Source organism: Erinaceus europaeus, chromosome 13 (genome assembly GCF_950295315.1).
Source record: "Erinaceus europaeus chromosome 13, mEriEur2.1, whole genome shotgun sequence".
NCBI lineage: Eukaryota > Metazoa > Chordata > Mammalia > Eulipotyphla > Erinaceidae > Erinaceus > Erinaceus europaeus.
The window spans coordinates 61,037,616-61,057,862 of record NC_080174.1 but is presented as its reverse complement, the minus strand read 5'-3'; the positions used below and the strand labels follow the sequence as shown (position 1 = coordinate 61,057,862).

Below are 20,247 nucleotides of genomic sequence, written 5' to 3'. Positions count from 1 at the left end.
CCGACTTTGTCATTCCCCTTTTCTAGATGGAGAGATACTACTGCACTGCTCCACTGTTTATGGATCTTCCCCACAGTGCAATGATGCTCCCTGTGGTGCTGGGGGTTAAATTTAGCACTTTGTGTTTGGCACAGTGCAAACCCTACCAGGCAACTAGGATGATGATTCTTCATTAAAAAAAATATGTATATATTATTTATTTATTTACTGGACAGATACAGAGAAATCAAGAGGGGGGGCTATAGCACTACTTTGCTGTTCATGAAGCCTCCCACTTGCAGGTGGGGGCTGGAGGCTTGAACCTTGGTTCTTGAACATTGTAACACACAAAATCTGGCTGATATGCTACCACCCAACCCCAATGACTCTTATAGCTTTCTTTTTCGTCACCAAGACTACCAACTAGTGCAATCTGGTGGGAGAGTGGACAGATAAATCTTTGAATTTATCAAGGTAAAACTGGCATTTCAAGTGCCAGAGTAAAGTTTTGGTTCTCTCTCTCTTGTTCATAAATAAATAAATTCTAAACAAACAAATAAGCAAAAACTACTATTTAGAGTATGAGATAGTATAATGGTTATGCAAAGAGAGGGTCCAAGGTCCTATGTTCTATCTCCATACTACTATAAGACGGAGTTGAGGAGTGCTCTGGTAAAAACAGCCATTTAGTGATCGTCTTCTATGGGTAGACACTAGGCTTCAATTCACACTTTATAGCCAGCAGTGGATATCCTTTACCAGGTTAAGGAGCTTTTCCTTTGTTCCTAACTTGCTAATAGCTTTCATTAATGAGTGAACACTGAATTTTAATTTAAAAACAGTATCTTTTTGTGTGTACCAGCTTGTTATATTCTTTCTTTCTTCTTAAAAAGATTTTGTTTAAAGTAGCTTTTCAAAATTTTTTTAATATTTATTTTCCCTTTTGTTGCCTTGTTTTTTTTTATTGTTGTTGTGGTTATTGTTATTTATGTCGTTGTTAGATAGGACAGTGAGAAATGGAGAGAGGAGGGGAAGACAGAGAGGGGGAGAGAAAGATAGACACCTGCAGACCTGCTTCACTGCCTGTGAAGCAACTCCCTTGCAGGGGGGGTGCCGGGAGCTCGAACCGGGATCCCTGAGCCAGTCCTTGCACTTTGTGCCACCCGCGCTTAACCCACTGCACTACTGCCCAACTCCCTTACTTATTTATTAATGAGAAAGGTAGGAGGAGAGAGAGAAAGAACCAGACAGCACTCTGGCATATGTGCTGCTGGGGATTGAATTCAGGACCTCATGTTTCAGAGTCTAAAGCTTTATTTATTGCACCACTCCTGGACCACAGCTTGTTATATTTTTTCTTTTAATTTGTTGTGTAGTGATGCATTTACAAAGCATCTATTAATGTGCCAGTCATTATGAGTAACATTTTTCTTTCTTTCTTTTTTCTTTTCTATTTTTTTGGATAGAGGCAGAAATTGAGAGGAAAGGAGGAGAGAGACACTCAAAGCACTGCTTATAATTCACAAAGCTTCCCCTGCAGGTGGGATTGGGGGCTTGAACTGAACCTGTTGTGCCATCTATGCCACCCACTATGTTGGGCCTTATAGACATGTAGTTTTTGATTTCAAAGAATTCACAATCCAGTGTGCAGTACTAGTTAGCCTGGTTATGAATTGAAGGGAAGGATAAGAGATCAGGTTGATTAGACAGGGAGCCAGGTTCCGGGAAGCTTTTAAGTAGGAAAGGTGCATGATCAGTTTTATTTCATAGTAAACTTATTCTGGAAATAGTGGAAATAGTCTGGAGTAAGAAAAATGAGGGAGGTCTAGAATAGAAGGTAGGGAGAGAGACCAGCCATAGGACTCCTGAGATGTGAGAAAAATGTTGCTGAGAGAGGAGATAATGTATGAGCAGTTCCTATAAACTTGATCACTTCCACCTCCTACCCTAGCCTCCATTCAAAGAAACTCAGCAGGCTGAAACAGGACCACACAGAAGCAGTGCTGGTAGGAAAGCAAGGCAGAGGCAGAGGCAGAGGCAAAGTAAAACTATGAGCCCTGGAACTACAATCTTTTTTTTTTTTTTTTTTTTTTGTCATTTTTTAAAGGATCAAGTCAAACATCTTTGAAAAATTATGTGTAAGCTGGGAGCTCTTGTATTCAATTTCAATGTGATTTTTCTCCTGGTCCTTTGATGGAGATTAGAAATTTCCATATGAATACAAAGAATGAAACAACACTTACTCCTAGCTCTTTTTTCTTCCTCATTAATGTGCCAAAGCAGTGTAGGCAGCAAATGTTCCTCAATACCCTCTGGTGGAAAACAAGTCAGTTTCCTTTGAAGAAGTGACAAAGCATGGACAGCTGGGGGATTTCAGAGCCATGATATTTACATTATGAGCCAAACAGAACTGTCACTGCAAAAAGCAAGCAAACAAGCCTTGACACATAAAACCTTCAAGCAGAACTCTTTAAGATCAGACAAGAGGGGGAGAAAGGACTTGGAGCGTTCCTCCCAGGTCCCACTGCCTCAGACAGCACTTTAGCATCAGGTTAATTCCCACTATGCAGCTGACTTAGCAGCATAATGGAGGACACAGTTGGTCTTCCTGCTTCCTAATCAAACTAGAGGCAGTTCAAAGCTATGCCAAGAAGTAGGACAGGCTACTATGAACCACTGTGAACACCATGACTTTGGAACTGAAGACCAGCAGCTGGACCTAGTACTGTGGGCCTAGCTAACCTTAATTTCTCTTTCCTTATATATAGTCTTCCCAGAAACACCTCCCTCCTCTTGTTAAATTATAAGCTCCAAAGGCACCAAGAGCAGTGGATTTGTAGAACTGCCATCGAGCCCCAGTGATAACCCCGGAGGAAAGAAAAAAAGCTTCAAAGGAACAAGAAGTTATGAAAGAGAACAACAGATTTGAATACAAGTTATAAATATCCCAATATTAAACAGACAAAACAACTGGTACAATCAGGAAAAAGGGTTAATACCATTATTAGGTATGCAGATATAGATGCTAAAAATAAGGTAAAGGACTGACAAAATAACTCACTTGGTTAGTGTGCTGCTTTGCCATGTAGGCAACCAGGTGTAAGCCCAGCCTCCACCACATTGGAGGAAACAATGGTGTTGTTTCTTTCACTCCCTCTCTCTGAAAGTCAACCTAGAGTCATATAACTCCCCAGAATAATAATAATAATAATAATAATAATAATAATAAAAGGTGGTATTGGGAGCCTCATGCAAATGTGGTTCTGTTGCTCCCAGATGGGCTTTTTCATTTTTAAAAATTTCAAGCAGATAGACACATAGAGAGGGGGGGGAGCTGGGCACTGGCCCACTTAGTTGAGAGCACGTGTTACAATGAGCAACCTGGGTTCAAGCTCCCAGTCCCCACCTGCAAGGGGGAAGCTTCATGAGCAGTGAAGCAGTGCTAAAGGTTTCTCTCACTCTCCCTCTCTATCCAATAAAATATTAAAAAATAAATAAGGGAGTTGGGTGTAGCGCAGCAGTTAAGCACACATGGTGTGAAGCACAAGGACCGCTATAAGGATCCCGGTTTGAGCTCCCGGCTCCCCACCTGCAGGAGAGTCACTTCACAGGCGGTGAAGCAGGTGTGCGTATGTCTATCTTTTTCTTCCCCTCCTCTCTCCATTTCTCTCTGCACTAACAACAACATCAATAACAACAATAACTACAACAACAATAAAAAAAAAAAAACAAGGACAACTTTTAAAAGGGAAAATAAATAAATAAATAAAAGTTTAAAGATAGGCCACTGGGAATGATGAAATCATACACGCTAGAAATCCAGCAATAATCATAGTGGCAAATAAATAAAGTTTTACTAATTGAGAAACAGAGGCCAAAGCATCACCTTGGCATATGCAGCGACTAGGAATGAATTCAGGACCTCCTTTGCAGGACTTGCATTCTGCCCCGATGCCACCTTCTGAGTTGCATTACATTATTAACAATATATATATATATATATTTTTTTTTTTTACCAGAGCTCTGCTCAGTTCTGGCTTATGGTGGTGTGGGGGATTGAACCCTGGGACTTGAGAGCCTCAGGCATGAAAGTCTCTTTGCATAACCATTATGCTATACCCCTACCCCTATTAACAATATTTTTAACTGAATCATCACTTCTTCTTCTTCTCTCTCTCTCTCTTTTTTTTTTTTTTTTTTTTTTTTTACCAGAGCACTGCGTAGCTCTGGCTTACGGTGGTGTGGGGAATTGAACCTGAGACTTTGGAGCCTCAGGGATGACAGTCTATTTGCATAACCACTATGCTATCTACCCATGACCCAAAATATTACCTTACTTTCAAACCTCTCTCCTCTAATATTGGTTATCTTGCTTAATGATGTCACCTATACTAAAATCTGGTAACAATCTTGACTCTTCATTTCATCTACTTCCTCACCAAGCATTGCTGATTCTGATCTCTGGCTCTCAAGATTGCCAACTTCTTTCCACAACACCTAGTCTATAAACCTTTGTCATAAGTCGACTAAATTCCTACAACCACCTTTATTTTTTAAAATGTGCTTTTTTAAACTTTTACTTATTTATTGGATAGACACAGTCAGAAATTGAGAGGAGAGGGGGAGATAGAGAGGAAGAGAGACAGAGAGACACCTGCAGCCCTGCTTCACAACTCGCAAAGCTTTCCCTCTGCAGGTGGGGACTGGGGCTCCAACCTGGGTCCTTGTGCATTGAAACATGTGAACTCAACCACGTGTTTCACTATCCACCTTTAATTAGCTTCTCTTTCTCTAGTCTTAACTCTTGAAAGATACCCTTCACACTGCAGACTATTCTTTCTAAAATACAATCTGATCACATATCTTAATATACTCTGTACATTGCAGGCAGAGTGGTTTTTCTAAAGTACACATCTGATTTTATCTTCTAAAACTTATTTAATAGTTAAGATAGCAGTTGCTTTTATGTGTTGAGGGATGTAGTTACTGCTTGGGAAAGTAGGATGAGGGGAAACTCTTGGAAATCTGGCAGTGCTCTATTTCTTGACCTGAACAGTAGTCTGAAGACTATGTTCACATTGTGAAAATTTACTGAGCTTGTGCAGGGGTAGACAGCATAATGGTTATGCAAAGAAACTCTCATGCATGAGGCTCCATAGTTCCAGGTTCAATCCCCCGTACTGCCATAAGTCAGAGCTGAGCAGTGCTCTGGTAAAAAAAAAAAAAAAGAATTTACTGAGTTTTTAAGACTGCTCTCACCCAAATATGCTTTCTCTTTAGAATCCTTTCACAACACTTGTCAGCTTTTCTATCTCATAGTAAAGATAATAATACATACACACTGTTTTGGAATTCAAATCATGTGTGAGTTTCATGTGAGGACATTAATGTACATTCAAATTCTTTCAGCAATCCTCATGGTCGGTATTACTGTCCTTTATCTTATTTTTAAATTTTATTTATTTATTTATTCATGAGAAAGATAGGAGAGAAAGAACCAGACATCACTCTGGTACATGTGCTACTGGGGATCGAATGATTGAGGACCTCATGATTGAGAATACAATGCTTTATCCACTGCGTCACCTCCCGGACCACTTTTTTTTTTTTACTGTCCTTTATTTTTATTTTATTTATTTATTCCCTTTTGTTGTCCTTGTTTTATTGTTGTAATTATTGTAGTTGTGACTGACATCATCATTGTTGGATAGGACAGAGAGAAATGGAGAGAGATGGGGAAGATAGAGAGGGGGAGAGAAAGACACCTATAGACTTACTTCACCACTTGTGAAGCAACTCCCCTGCAGGTGGGGAGCCGGGGGCTCGAACCGGGAACCTTCCCTGGTCCTTGTGCTTTGCGCCACCTGGGCTTAACCCACCGCACTACCACCCGATTCCCTGTCCTTTATTTTATAAGTAAGGAAATAAAGGTTTAGAAGGGTTAATGATATTGTTTAAGGCTATACAGTTTTTATAATTGGTAGACCTGAAACTTACTCCACATTGGTTCCATGACCCATGACTTCTACTATGTCATATTAGCTTGCATCCTGTTTTTCATGGCAACTACCGCATTTTATAAATTTCTTCTTTTTTTCTTTTACTTTTTAAAAAAATTTTATTTATTTTCCCCTTTTGTTGCCCTTGTTGTTTTTATTGTTGTTGTAGTTATTATTGTTGTCGTTGTTAGATAGGACAGAGAGAAATGGAGAGAGGAGAGGAAGACAGAGGGGGAGAGAAAGATAGACACTTGCAGACCTGCTTCACCATCTGTGAAGCGACTCCCCTGCAGGTGGGGAGCCTGAGGCTTGAACCCGGATCCTTACGGCGGTCCTTGCGCTTCACGCCACGTGCGCTTAACCTGCTGCGCTACCACCCAACTCCCCATTTTTATAAATTTCTGATTATTGTTTATCTACCTATAAACATGCAGTCAGTATTAAGTAAATATTTATTTGAATTAAACTGAATGAGTAAATGTATAAACCAATGAATATCATTCCAAAAAACATCCTTCTGGGTCAGGCAGCTGATAATAATTTTCATTTTATCTTTGTTTAGATAGAGGCAAAGAGGCAGAAAGAGTAAAAGAGACCACAGCACTAAAGCTTCCTTCAATGGGGGCTAGGCTCGAACCTTGGATGGGTATATGGCAAAGCAGCACAGCATACAGTGAGCTATTTTGCCAGCCTGGCAATAATTTCTTCTTCAGATCTTCTGACTTAGAAATGCAATGCACTCTAAAAAGAACTACTGTTAGTACTATTAGCATTAAGAACACGAGTTCTGGGGGTCGGGCGGTAGCGCAGTGGGTTAAGCGCACGTGGTGCAAAGCGCAAGGACTGGAGTAAGGATCCCAGTTTGGGCCCCGGCTCCCCACCTGCAGGGGAGTCGCTACACAGGTGGTGAAGCCAGTCTGCAGGTGTCTATCTTTCTCTCTCCCTCTGTGTCTTCCCCATCTCTCTCCATTTCTCTCTGTCCTATCAAACAACATCAACAATAACAATAATAACCATAAGGGCAACAAAAGGGGGGAAAAATGGCCTCCAGGAGCAGTGGATTCGTGGTACAGGCACTGAGCCCCAGCAATAACCCTGGAGGCAAAAAAAACCAAAAACATGAGTTCTGCTTAATTCTGGTACTTGCAGCTTTCCCCCCTTGATTTCACATGTGTCCCTCCTTAACAGTTATAAGCTTCCGGGGAAAGTCTTAAAATGATGTCCATGAATTGACTGAGGAGATGGTCCAGTGACTAGGGTATTGGACTTAAGAGCATCAAGTCCGGAGTTCAATCTCCGGCATTACATATACCAGAGTGATGTTTTTAAATATTTATTTTTAGATAGAGACAAATTGAGAGGGGAGTGGGGAGACAGAGAGGGAGAGAAACACCTGCATCCCTGCTTCACCCTCATGAAGCTTTCCCCCTATAGGTGGTGACCAGGAGCTTGCACCTCGGTCCTTGCGTACTATAATGTGAGCGTTTAACCTGGTGAGCCACTGTCTGGCTCCTTCCTGCTCCTATTTTCCTTCTCTGTAAATTGCTGTAAATTGTTCACTGTCCTATCAAACATTTAAAAAATAGCTAACAAACAAGAGATGAGCAGTGCTCTGGGGGAAAAAACAACTTAGGTATCGTATGCTTTACATTGGTTTGTTCTAGCCCTCCCCCGCCAAGAGAATTGGATCAGTCCTGTTAATTTCGCGGGCCTGCTTGGCCCCGCCCCAAGGAACCCCGGGAGAGGGTTCCTGAGTCCGAGAGTTCCTGAATTCCTGAGTTGGGGAGGAAGAGAGAGAGGGCCAGAGGGTGCCCCAGTAAGAGAGTTCCAGAGTTCTAGAGTATGAGAGTTCGAGAGTTCCTGAGTTCGAGAGTAAGGGAGAGGGTTCCTGAGTTCGAGAGAAAGAGAGTGCTTGCACAGCCGCAAAGAGACAGCAGAGTTCTGTTTGGTGATTAGTTTGTGTTAGTTTATGAATCGTTGTTCCTGAAGAAAGAAATACAGCTTCTCTGCCCAGCCGTTGTCTCCGCGTCTCTGTTACCTGTCCGTGAAGCCAGTCCGGTCGGCAAGAGCCTCCGAGAATTTTAACAACACTTAGGTATATCTAGCAAAGCACCCAGCAAATGGTTGACACTGTTAGATGTATTATTATTGTTATTTTTTTTTTTTGCTGTTTATTATGAGAAGGGAGAGACAGAGACAGAACCAGAACAGTGTTCAGCTCTGGTGTACGTGGTAGAGGGGGTTAAACTTGCAGCCTCTGGGGTCTCAGGCATGTTAAGTTGGTGCTAAAGTATCTCCCTATAATAGAGATAATTTTCTTCTTTCTCCCTCCATTCCACTTGGTCTGCTATCAAATCTTAAGACTGACCTGTATATATAGATCAGATTCTAACACCAGAAAAGGCTGAATATAATTCTGGATTCTTCTGGATAAGAAAGAAATATTCAGGGAGTTGGGCAGTAGTGCAGCGGGTTAAGCACATGTGGCGCAAAGCTCAAGGACAGTGTGAGGATCCCAGTTTAAGCCTCTGGCTCCCCACCTGCAGGGGAGTCACTTCAGAGGCGGTGAAGCAGGTTTGCAGGTGTCTATCTTTCTCTCCCCCTCTCTGTCTTTCCCTCCTCTCTATATTTCTCTCTGTCCTATCCAACAATGATGACATCAATAATAACTACAACAACAATAAAAACAACAAGGGCAACAAAAAGGAAATAATTTTTTTTTTTTTTTTTTTTTTAACCAGAGCACTGATCAGCTCTGGCTTATGGTGGCTGGGGTTTGATCCTGTGACTCCAGAGCCTCAGGCATGACAGTCTGTCTGCATAACCATTATGCTATCTACCCCCACCCAGGAAATAAATATTTTTAAAAATCTTAAAAAAATAAAGAAGTATTCTGTTCCATTTTTTTTTTTTTCAACTGGAACTTAGTTTAGCAGTGGCTCATGATGGTGATAACCAGGGACTGAACCTGGTGCTGGGGCTGGAACATGGACTGCATACATGGTAAGGCTCCTGCCTCACTTGGTGAGCTAGCATTTAAACCTAGATTCTCAGATTCCCTTCCACGCTGGTCTGTGGGAATTTGCTACTGTGATACCATCAATAGCTTTCCAGTCCTCCTACTATGCCCAATGCAGATATGTATCCAGCAGCCAGTAAGGGAGACTAATTGCTCCTTTTTTAAAAAAATATATTTATTTATTTATTCCCTTTCATTGCCCTGTTGTTTTATTGTTGTAGTTATTATTGTTGTCATCCTTGTTGGATAGGACAGAGAGAAATGGAGAGAGATGGGGAAGACAGAGAGAAGGAGAGAAAGATAGACACCTGCAGACCTGCTTCACCACCTGTGATACTCCCCTGCAGGTGGGGAGCTGGGGGCTTGAACAGGGATCCTTAGGCCAGTCCTTGCACTTTGCGCCACGTGCACTTAACCTGCTGCGCTACCTAATTGCTCCTTTCCTTAACCTTTAGTCATTCAATCTTTTCCTACCTGCTTCTCTGAGGATACTAGCTGCATTCTATATATATATATATATATATATATATATATATATATATATATATATATATAATCAACCACAGATGTCTCTCTCTAGAAACACAAGTCTGGTGTGTTTTGCCAGATATAGTACCTGGGGAGTATTTATTTAAGTGCTGCAATTCTGTTCTCCAAAGTCAGAAAAAGTGCCAAATTTTGTTTTTCTATATTCATGAAATTTCACTCAGTGAAATGGACTTCTTTCCCAGTATTATAGGAAAACTTATTCTTGGTAAGTCTCTGACCTTTTGTTAGAGGGGGGCAATTGTTAGGGGAGGGACATCTGTGTTGGGCATTACGCCAGCTCCCCCCTGCTCCATGCTGCACTGTTTGATGCTGTGGTCTATTTACATAATCATTGTTTTTGCCTGAGACCTGCCCTACCTGCAGGGCACTGGTTTAATCCCCACTGTTAGATGGAAGCTTACTCCCTTCGCACTCTTTTATTTTCTCTCCACCCCCCTCTCTTAGCCATTTCCTTTTCCGACATGCCACTTCCGTTTCAGAAGATATAAAGGCAGTTTTCTCTGATCAATAAAGGCATTATTGCATTGCATTCCCTCTAAGCCACGAATTCCTCGTTCCTCTCCTGCATCACTGAGTAAGCAACAGCCCAGGTTGGCTCTTGTCGAGTTCTCTCCCCAGGACACAACCCGATACATCTGCTTATAGACAAAAAGCAATAGATTTGGGAAACTCATATTCTGCAGAACCAAAACACCACTTTGGCACATGTGATACCAGGGCTGAACTTGGGCCCCCACATTCATTTTACTTCTAGATATTGAGGCAGAGTGAAAGAGAATACAGCACAAAGCTTTCTTTAATATAGTGGGCACTGGGCTTAAACCTGGGTTGTACACATGACAAAGCACACCATCCAAGTGAGCTATTTTACTGGCTCAGGGCCCTGCACTTCTAAGTCCAATGCATTAGCCACTAAGCCACCTTCAGGCCATAGGTTACTATTTACTTTTATAAAATATTTTGTTGAGGGACTGGGTGGTGGCAAACCTAGTCGAGCACTTGTGTTACCATGTACAAGGACCCAGTTCAATCCCCTGGTTCTCACCTGTTGGGGGAAAGCTTCTTAAACAATGAAGCAGTACTGCAGGTGTCTCTTTGTCTCCCCTACCTCTCTAAATTTCTCTCTATCCTGCCAAATAAAAAAAAAAAAAGGAAAAAATACATTTAAATAACAGTGAACCAGTACAATATTTGCTTATATCTTATTATTTGCTGGTTTACTATAACAGAGGTCCCAAATATACAAATAAGGGACTCAGCAATATGCACAAAATAACAGTCTACTGACAAAAGAATCTTATTTTCATCAGACTCTAACTTACGGTAGTGCTAGTGACTGGACATGGGACCTTTGGTGCCTCCAGCATGAAAGTCTTTTTCATATGACCATTATGCTATCTCCCTAGCATGGCATGACTTTATTTCTAAAACAAAGGGATACTTAAACAAACTGGTTAAATACTATTGTGTCAACGCTTGAAGTTGTTAGCCATGTCACATTGTAACGTATCTCAGTACTATGGGTTTTACTCTTCCTTCTTCCTATATTACTTAACAATTTTATTTTATAATAACAATAGGTTACTTCACTGAAGGGAGCTTAGGTGCTATGGTCACTTTTATCCTTGTTATTGACTCTATCTGAAAATAAATAATATATCTATATAGATATATAGGAGAGAAAGATAAGTCAGAGCAGCACCTTGGCATATGCGGTACTAGGGACTGCACTCAGCACCATGTTTGCAAGTGAAGAGCTCTATACTCACTGTGCCAGGTCACTCTTTGTTATTTGTAAGGATTTTACAAGAGACAGATAAATAGAAAGACATATACACACATGCCCACAAATACTGTTCTGGCCAGTGTGGTGATGAGGAGTAAACCTGACGGCTCATGCTCCTCTACCACTGAGCCACCCCTTCCACTTTTAACTCCATTTTTCTTACTTATTTCCCATTAGGAAGTCCACCACGTATTTTTTCAAGCAGTAGAGATGGGCATCCACAAGGCCTGTGTGGAAATGTATTCTAGGGTGCCTGCAAAAAAAAATAATAATAATAGTAAATAAATAAATAATGATGATAAAAATAAGAAAGTAGATCAGAGAAAGTGCTCACAATAAGTTAACAAAGGTCCTAACTTACCACGAGGTAGTATTAGAACACTTAACAAGGGTCAGAGCCATGCCGCCTATACTTCACTCAGGAGGGACCAAGATGGTGAGTACCGGCATAATTCTACCATATAAAAGGCCTTCTCTTTATAGAAACCTCAGCTTGTATTCTATGGGAGCTTCTGGTGTCCAGACATTAAACCAAAACTGGTGACTCACTGGCAAGTTACCTTCTAACTTTCGCAAACCCTACCCACAATTGACATTTCTTTCTGTTTCTACTAATAGCTCCTTGTTTTACAGGCCATTCTGGCCATGTCCCCTGCCCCCCACCCCCGAATTTACATGTAATACTCTTTTTTTTTTTTTTTGTAATACTGTTATTAAGAGAAAACTCTTTTTTATTTTATTTATTTATTGGACAGACAGAGAGAAATTGGGAGGGAAGAGATAAAGAGACAGGTACCCGCTGTACTTTTTCACTGCTTGTGTAGCTTCCCTCTGATAGTGAGGACCAGGAGCTTAAACCAGGGTCCTTGTACATGGCAGTATGTGCATTCAGCCAGGTGGCCCCAAAAGAAGTAAAATTCTATGAACACACTCTAACATCAATCTCTTATTTACTCAGAACTTTCCCCCAGATATAATTCCAGGAAGCCTTTACTGACAGCCCCATAACACTTGGTGCCCACTTCTATGAGACAACTTTTCTTTAAAAAGAACAACAACAACAACAAAAAACCCAAAAAACAAACAACAGCAACAACAAAAACACAAACAAAATACAGAGCACTGGTTATCTCTGGCTTATGGTGGTACTAGAGATTGAATTTATGGCCTCTCAGCTTCAGGAATGGAAACCTATTGTGTAAACCACTATCTCCCAATCCCCTTGAGATAGGTAACAGCAGATTTACTTCTCTCTCTTACATGCCTCCCAACTGATAATTTCCTGAGAGCAGAATAGTCATTAAGCATTGTACCTGTCACAGAGTAGATGCTTAATAAAATACTGAGGTTCAAGAGGTGATCCAGTAAATAAGACACTGGACGCTCAAGTATGAGGCCCCAAGTTCAATTCCCAGCTCTATATATGCCAGAGTGATTCTCTGGTCTCTCTTCCTCACATAAATAAATATTTAACAATAAATAAGTAAAATGTTGAATAAAAAGGTAATAAATTAGGTCAAATTCAGGCATTTGCCCACCTGATATCCATTTTAGTTTGATATCTTTTGTTTTGGCTTTAAGAAGGGCCATGCTTATAATGTCCAAAGCCATTTTACTTAACAAAATCACAGCAATAATTTGTCAATTAAGTTTAAGCACACCATACTGGGCATCTACTTTGGGAGAAGGAATAAAATGCCACTAAAAAAGGAAGAGTCACCCAACACACACACACACACACACACACACACCAATTAACATATGAAAAATTAGTAGAAATCCCCTTAATGATAAATTAAAAAATAAGGGGCCAGGTGGTGGCATACCTGGTAGTGAATACATGCTACAATGTGCAAAGACCCAGGTTCATACCCCTGGTCCCCACCTGTAGGAGGGATGCTTCATGAACAGTGAAGAAGCAATGCTACAGGTCTCTCTTTCTCTTTCCCTCTCTCCTCTCGATTTCTCTATCTCTATCTAATAAATAAAGTATAAAATAAAATAAAAATAAACTCAGAGAAATGGCACCAAAAAATTTAAATTTCCAAAGTCCGTATGATCTTTGTAAAGCTACCACAAGGGCTGACGAGATAACACAATGGTGATGCAAAGAGCCCTTCATGCCCAAGACACCAAAGGTCCCCGATACAATACCAGCACTACCCACCATAAGCCAGAGTTGAGCAGTACTCTGACAAGGGGGGAAGGGGGTTGGTAGGAGAGAAAGAAAGAAAGCTACCATAGGTTTTGATCTCTCTCTTTAAAAAAAATATTTATTTATTTACTTGTTTTCCCTTTTGTTGCCCTTGTCATTTTTTATTGTTGTAGTTATTATTATTGTTATTGATATCATCGTTGTTGGATAGGACAGAAAGAAGTGGAGAGAGGAGGGGAAGACAGAGAGGAGAAGAGAAAGATAGACACCTACAGACCTGCTTCACCGCCTGTGACTCCCCTGTAGGTGGGGAGCCAGGGGCTTGAACATAGATCCCTGTGCTGGTCCTCGCTTCGCACCACGTGTGCTTAACCCTCTGCACTACCGCCCAACCCCCAGGCTTTGATCTATTTATCTAACATTAAAAGAATTTTAAAATAGTTTAAGGTCTAGTATATATATTTTAAACTTTTTAATGTTATCTTTATTTATTGGATAAAGACAGTCAGAAATCAAGAGGCAAGGGGGTGATAGAAGGAGAGAGACAGAGAGACACCTGCCACACTGCTTCACCACTTGAAAAGCTTTCTCCCTATAGGTGGGGACTGGAGGATCGAACATGGGTTCTTGCACATTATAATATGTGTGCTCAAACAAGTGCACCATCACCTGGCCCCAAAATATATATTTTTTAGGAGTCGAAGGAAGTTAGTAGCAGTGTAGATACTAATTTAGATAAACAGCATTTTCAGATTTCTATACCATCAGGAAAATTATGAATGTGAACCCATTCCTCGCCATCTGTATTCCTTGAAATAGGTATCTGGCTATGATTTTTGAAGCTTAGATTGAAAATTTTCTCTTCCTAGATATAAATGTCCAAACTCTCTACTACATAAATGTATAAACATTTATACCATTTTAAACAATATATTTTAGAAGTTTGTTTAAATACTTTCATTACCCTTCCAGTAAAAGCCCTTGATTTGCTGTTTTCAAAAGAGAACAATATAACATTGGCAACAAGCTACATGACTTTCTTATTAAATATTTGGCACAGATATATTTTATGTATGAATTATTAAAAACAGATGTCTTTCAGAAATAAAAAGGAATTTAAGAGCTTAATGGGGCGGTCTTTAAAGAACAATTAAGCCTATTTCAGCTGGGGAAACTAAGCTAACACAAGCAAAGTGATTATCTCACGATCACATAGCTAGTTTGTCTCAAGACTAGATTCTAGATTCTTTTCACTTGAAATTCAAATAGCAGATGCTTTCCAATAACATTCTTTTTTAGAACACATAATGACTCTCCAAGTCAGCAATGCATCAGTTCAACATGTGGAAAGGTATTCTTTTTGGAAATCTACTGTGGAGATTTTAAAATCTATTTAAGAATACAGGTTGGGTGCACAAGGGCTTGAGTTCAAGCCCCCAGCCCCACCTAGAAGTATGGGAAACATCATAATGAAGCAGTGTTGCAGGTTCTCGATGCATTTCTCCACCCCCCTCCCCAATCCCAATCTCCCCTTCCCCTCTCGATTTTTCTGTCTCTATTCTATATATACTACAGGTTGGGCAGGGGAGATAGCATAATGATTTTACAAACAGAGTTTCATGCCCAAGACAACAAAGGTCCCATGTTCAATCCCCAGCACCACTATAAGCCAGAGCAGAGCACAGCAGAGCAGTGCTCTGGTTAAAATGAACAAACAACCTTCTGCATCCCACAATGACCTTGGGTTCACACTCCCAGAGGGCTAAAGAGCAGGAAAGCTATCAGGGGAGGGGTTGGGATACAGAGTTCTGGTGGTGGGAACTCTGCGAAGCTGCACCCCTTTTATCCTATGATTTTGTCAAGGTTTCCTTTTTTTTTTTTTTTCCTCCTCCAGGGTTATTGCTGGGCTCGGTGCCTGCACCATGAATCCACCGCTCCTGGAGGCCATTTCCCCCCCCTTTTGTTGCCCTTGTTGTAGCTTTGTTGTGGCTATTATTATTGCCCTTGTTGACGCAATTCGTTGTTGGATAGGACAGAGAGAAATGGAGAGAGGAGGGGAAAACAGAGAAGGGGAGAGAAAGATAGACACCTGCAGACCTGCTTCACCGCCTGTGAAGCGACTCCCCTGCAGGTGGGGAGATGGGGGCTCGAACCGGGATCCTTACACCGGTCCCTGCGCTTTGCGCCACATGCGCTTAACCCACTGCGCCACCGCCCGACCCCCAGGTTTCCTTTTTATAAATAAAAATTTTTTAAAAAAGAACAACAATAAAAAGAATACATCTACTACAACAAAGTTTTTAGTCTGATGACTAGATAGCTTGTTGGACAGATTATCTCTTTATCTAAACATAGGAATAGCAGGACTCCTATTCCAAAGAGTGTCTCAGTTTTTAGGACCAAGCATGCCTGAATACTCTGCCTCTAAGTGAACATTTCATTCACTCTCAGAAAGTTAGGAAATAAATGGGATGTACTTTCCATTGTTATTGTCCTCTTTTCTTTCTTTCTTTTTTTATTTCTTTATTGGAGAATTAATGTTTTACATTCAACAGTATATTGTCCTCTTTTCAACAAGTACAGAAGAAAACTTTATTTTAAAATTAAGTAATTGGGGGCCGAGCAGTGGTACATGCAATTAAGCGCTATGCACAAGGACCCCGGTTCGAGCCCTGCTCCCTGCAGCAGGATGCTTTAAGAGCAGTGAAGCAGATCTGCAGGTGTTTCTCTGTCTCTCCTCCCCTCTTAATTTCCCTGTTCTACAGGATTAAAGAACAAAAAAAAGGCCATTGGGAGAGGTGGGCTCATAGTGTTGGTACTGAGCCCCAGTGCTAACCTTGGAGGCAATAATAATAATAACTTATTATTCTTATGAGAGGGAGAAAAGGAGAGAACCAGAGCATTACCCTGGCACATATGATGCCAGGTATTGAACTTTAGAAGCTCGTGTTTGAAAGTCCAGTGTGTCTTATTCACTCCACCAACCTCCAGGGCCACAAAAAACAAACAAACACACTTCAAAGAGGAAGGCTTCTACATAAATGGAAATAGCTCAGCTGCTAGAGATTCAGACTTGAATGTCTGAGGTTCCCAGTTCAATTTCTGCTGCTACATATTCCTGAGAAGTGCTCTGGCTTTTTCTTTCTCCTCTGTCTCAGGTGCAATAAATCTTTAAGATAATACAAATAAACGAACAAACAAAAAGACCACAAGGTTTCCAACTCCTCTACAGATAAAAGAATGCCTGTTCCAAGATACCTTGTTGTTTGCTCAATAGGAACTAATTCCCCCATTCAGATATTTAGTTAAAAAAAAAAAGATAGGAAGCATTGTATTTTTAATTTTTTTTTTTTAAATATTTATTTATTTTCCCTTTTGTTCTTGTTGTTTTTCATTGTTGTTGTAGTTATTGATGTCGTTGTTAGGACAGAGAGAAATGGTGAGAGGAAGGGAAGACAGAGAGGGGGAGAGAAAGACAGACACCTGCAGACCTGCTTCACCACCTATGAAGCGACTTCCCTGCAAGTGGGGAGCCAGGGGCTCAAACTGGGATCCTTACACTGGCCCTTGCGCTTCGCACCACATGTGCTTAACCCCCTATGCTACCACCCAACTCCTGCATTTTTTTTATTATTATCTTTATTTATTTATTTATTGGATAGAGACAGCCAGAAACTGAGAGCAGGAGGGGAGATAGACAGAGACACCTGCAGCACTGCTTCACTCGAAAAACTTTCCCCCTGCAGGTGGGAACCGGGGGCTCGAACCCGGGTCCTTGTGCACTGTAATATGGGTTCTCAACCAGGTGCGCCACCACCTGGCCCTGGAAGCACTGTATATTAAAAAATGCCTGGGAAAACCTGAATCTAATTACCTTACCTACCATCTCACAATCTAAGTGAGGTAGGAGGAGCATAATGCCCCAAAGGATTGTAGAAATGGGAGGTAGTGGGGAGAGAGTATTTTTGCTGCTTATTAATTTAGTCATCTCCCATCTTACAACAACACACAAAAGATCCTGAATCACTGGGGTACGAGGTGACAACTGAAGAGGAAAAAAAAAAATCTACCAACAACCAAAACAATCTTAGAAAACTGATGGGAGTCAGGCGGTAGCGCAGCGGGTTAAGCACAAATGGCGCTAAGCGCAAGGACCAGCGTGAGAATTGCGGTTTGAGCCCCCAGCTGCCCACCTGCAGGGGAGTCGCTTTACAAGTGGTGAATCTTTCTCTCCCCCTCTCTGTCTTCCCCTCCTCTTTCCATTTCTCTCTGTCCTCTCTAACAACAACAGCAATAACAACAATAATAACTACAACAAGAACAAAAAGGCAACAAAAAAAGGAATATAAATAAATATAAAAATTAAAAAAAAAGAAAACAGAAAACTGATAGATCTCTCTCCCAAGGTTTCTATCTTTATTCATCTGTCTTCAGTTTTTAAAAACAAAAACATCAGCTAGAGTCTAGTAACAGATTAAATCCAAACATATCAGTTCAGTGGGGAATAAAAAATTTCCTTATTTTGGATCAACAATTGTAGAGAATGTTCCATCCTCCAAAGGGAGGATGGACAACATACTCTGTGCTACACCTGAGGAAGATGGGTCAATACTGGGGCAGCCTGGAATGTTCCTACTCATGGCCACAGAATGTGAGCTCAGATCTACAGGGATGCAGAGGTCACATAGGCTCCTAAGCTGAATATGGGCCCCAGATCACATTAAACGATAGGGTTTACAGTCAACAATATTTATACACCTTCCCCATATTTGGGAGCTACTCTCTTCCCTGATCCAGCTTTCTGGTCTTTTTCCAGCCATGACATCATCTCCCCAGACAATAACTTGGATCCACCTGCATATCAGATGTCAGGCTCAGGAAAAAACAAAACACTAGTATAGCCACAGGCCCTTTTGAATATAACTAAAATATGCCTACTAGCTATCTACAAAATGGAGGACTCCCTAACTCTTCATCTGCACTATCCCAGGCTTTAGGTTCATTATTAGTCAACAACTTGTTTGGCTTTATATGTTAACTCTGTTCACCCACCAGGTTTCAGATGCTAACATAATGTCAACCAGACTTCCCTGGACAGACAACCCCACCAATGTGTCCTGGAGCTCCAATTCCTCAGAGCCCGGCCCCACTAGGGAAAGAGAGAGACAGGCTGGGAGTATGGATTGACCTGTCAATGCCCATGTTCAGTGGGGAAGCAATTCCAGAAGCCAGACCTTCCACCTTCTGCATCCCACAATGACCTTGGATCCATACTCCCAGAGGGTTAAAGAATAGGAAAGCTATCAGGGGAGGGGATGGGATACGGAGTTCTGGTGGTGGGAATTGTGTGGAGCTGTACCCCTTTTATCCTATGGTTTTGTCAATGTTTCCTTTTTATAAATAAAAAAATTTAAAAAAAGAAAAAAATTCCTTATTTTACTCTCTGGGAAAACCTGTTGTCTGTCTTTTTTCCCCCCTCCTTATCTGACAGAACAGATAGAAACTGAGAGGGGAGAGGAAGATAAAGAGGGAGACAGAAAGAGGGACACTTGCAGACCAGCTTCACCACTTCTGAAGCTTCCCTCTTACAGATGGGGAGTGGGGTCTCAAATCTGGGTCCTTACTCATGGTAATATGTGCGTTTTACTGGGTGTGCCACTACCCAGCACGGTCTGTGGCATACCTGGTAAAGTGTACGTCACAGTGTAAGAACCTGAATTCAAAACCCCTGGTCTCCCTTGTAGGGAGGAAGGTTCAGTGGCGACATAGTGCTACAGGAGTTTTGTCTGCCTGTCTGTTTATCTATCGTCCCCTTCCCTCTCAATTTCTTTTTTTTTTTTTCCCCTTCTAAATTTTTGTCTCTGTCCAAAATAAGGAAATTAAACTCACGAAGATCTGTCTTAATGTCTCCCACTGCTTACTTAAGATCCTGAGTTTAGGGGCCAGGCGGTGGTGCACCTGGTTAAGCATTCATATTGTAGTGCACAAGGACCCAGGTTCAAGCCCCTGGTCCCCACCTGCAGGGGGAAGCTTCAGGAGTAATGAAGCAGAGCTGTAGGTGTCTCTCTGACCTTCTCCCTCCCTATCTCCTTCTCCCCTCTCAATTTCTCTCTGTCTCTATCCATTAACAAGTAAATAAGTAAATAAAAATATTTTTTAAAAAAGATCCTGAGTTTAACAGTTATGAGGGAAAAATATATAATTATTAGCTACCTCTTAACTGTCGTTTTACCTCTGGCTACGTGCATCTCCTTTGCTCCCATCATACCCAATCTATGCTCTCTTTGCGTGAGATCACAGGGATGAAGACATATACTGAGCATCCACTATATGAGCCATAGCTTGTTCCCAGGGAGGTTGAGGGAAAACAGAAGACAGTTTTTGCCCTCTAGTTGTAACTATAGAAATACATGACTCTGGCTTCTAAGAAGTTAATGATTATGCCTGCCAACTGTCATATCGAGCCAACAATAAACATCATTACTTGATGGATACATTAAATGAGTCAGATCCCTTGTTACACATACAAAATAATTACAATTAGTTCTACTTTCTGCATACCAAAGGACACAATCCCTTGCCTTTTGGAGTCCTATGATTTTAGTAATACAACACTGTGGTAATTTTTAAGTCTTATCCCTTAAATCTATGCTCAGCTGTCAAGACTCATTTTATTTTTCAGAATCCTGAATACAAATCATTTTCCTGTCCTCACAATTTTTTGGGGTAAGTTTTATTTATTAATAAGAGAGGAGGAAGG

The 20,247-nt window shown here is 41.1% G+C and overlaps 2 protein-coding genes across 2 annotated transcripts in view; one reads left to right on the top strand and one right to left on the bottom strand.

Moving 5' to 3' along the window:
- Positions 1–20,247, top strand: part of LOC107522939 (large ribosomal subunit protein uL16-like) — a 205,193-nt gene that overhangs the window by 96,754 nt on the left and 88,192 nt on the right. The gene's annotated exons all lie outside the window — the stretch shown is intronic.
- EIF2B3 (eukaryotic translation initiation factor 2B subunit gamma) overlaps positions 1–20,247 on the bottom strand; it is a 96,095-nt gene that overhangs the window by 30,242 nt on the left and 45,606 nt on the right. The window contains exon 6 of the mRNA XM_007530981.3: positions 11,496–11,585. Coding sequence (XP_007531043.1) covers positions 11,496–11,585 — 90 coding nt within the window. The remainder of the gene's footprint in view (positions 1–11,495; positions 11,586–20,247) is intronic.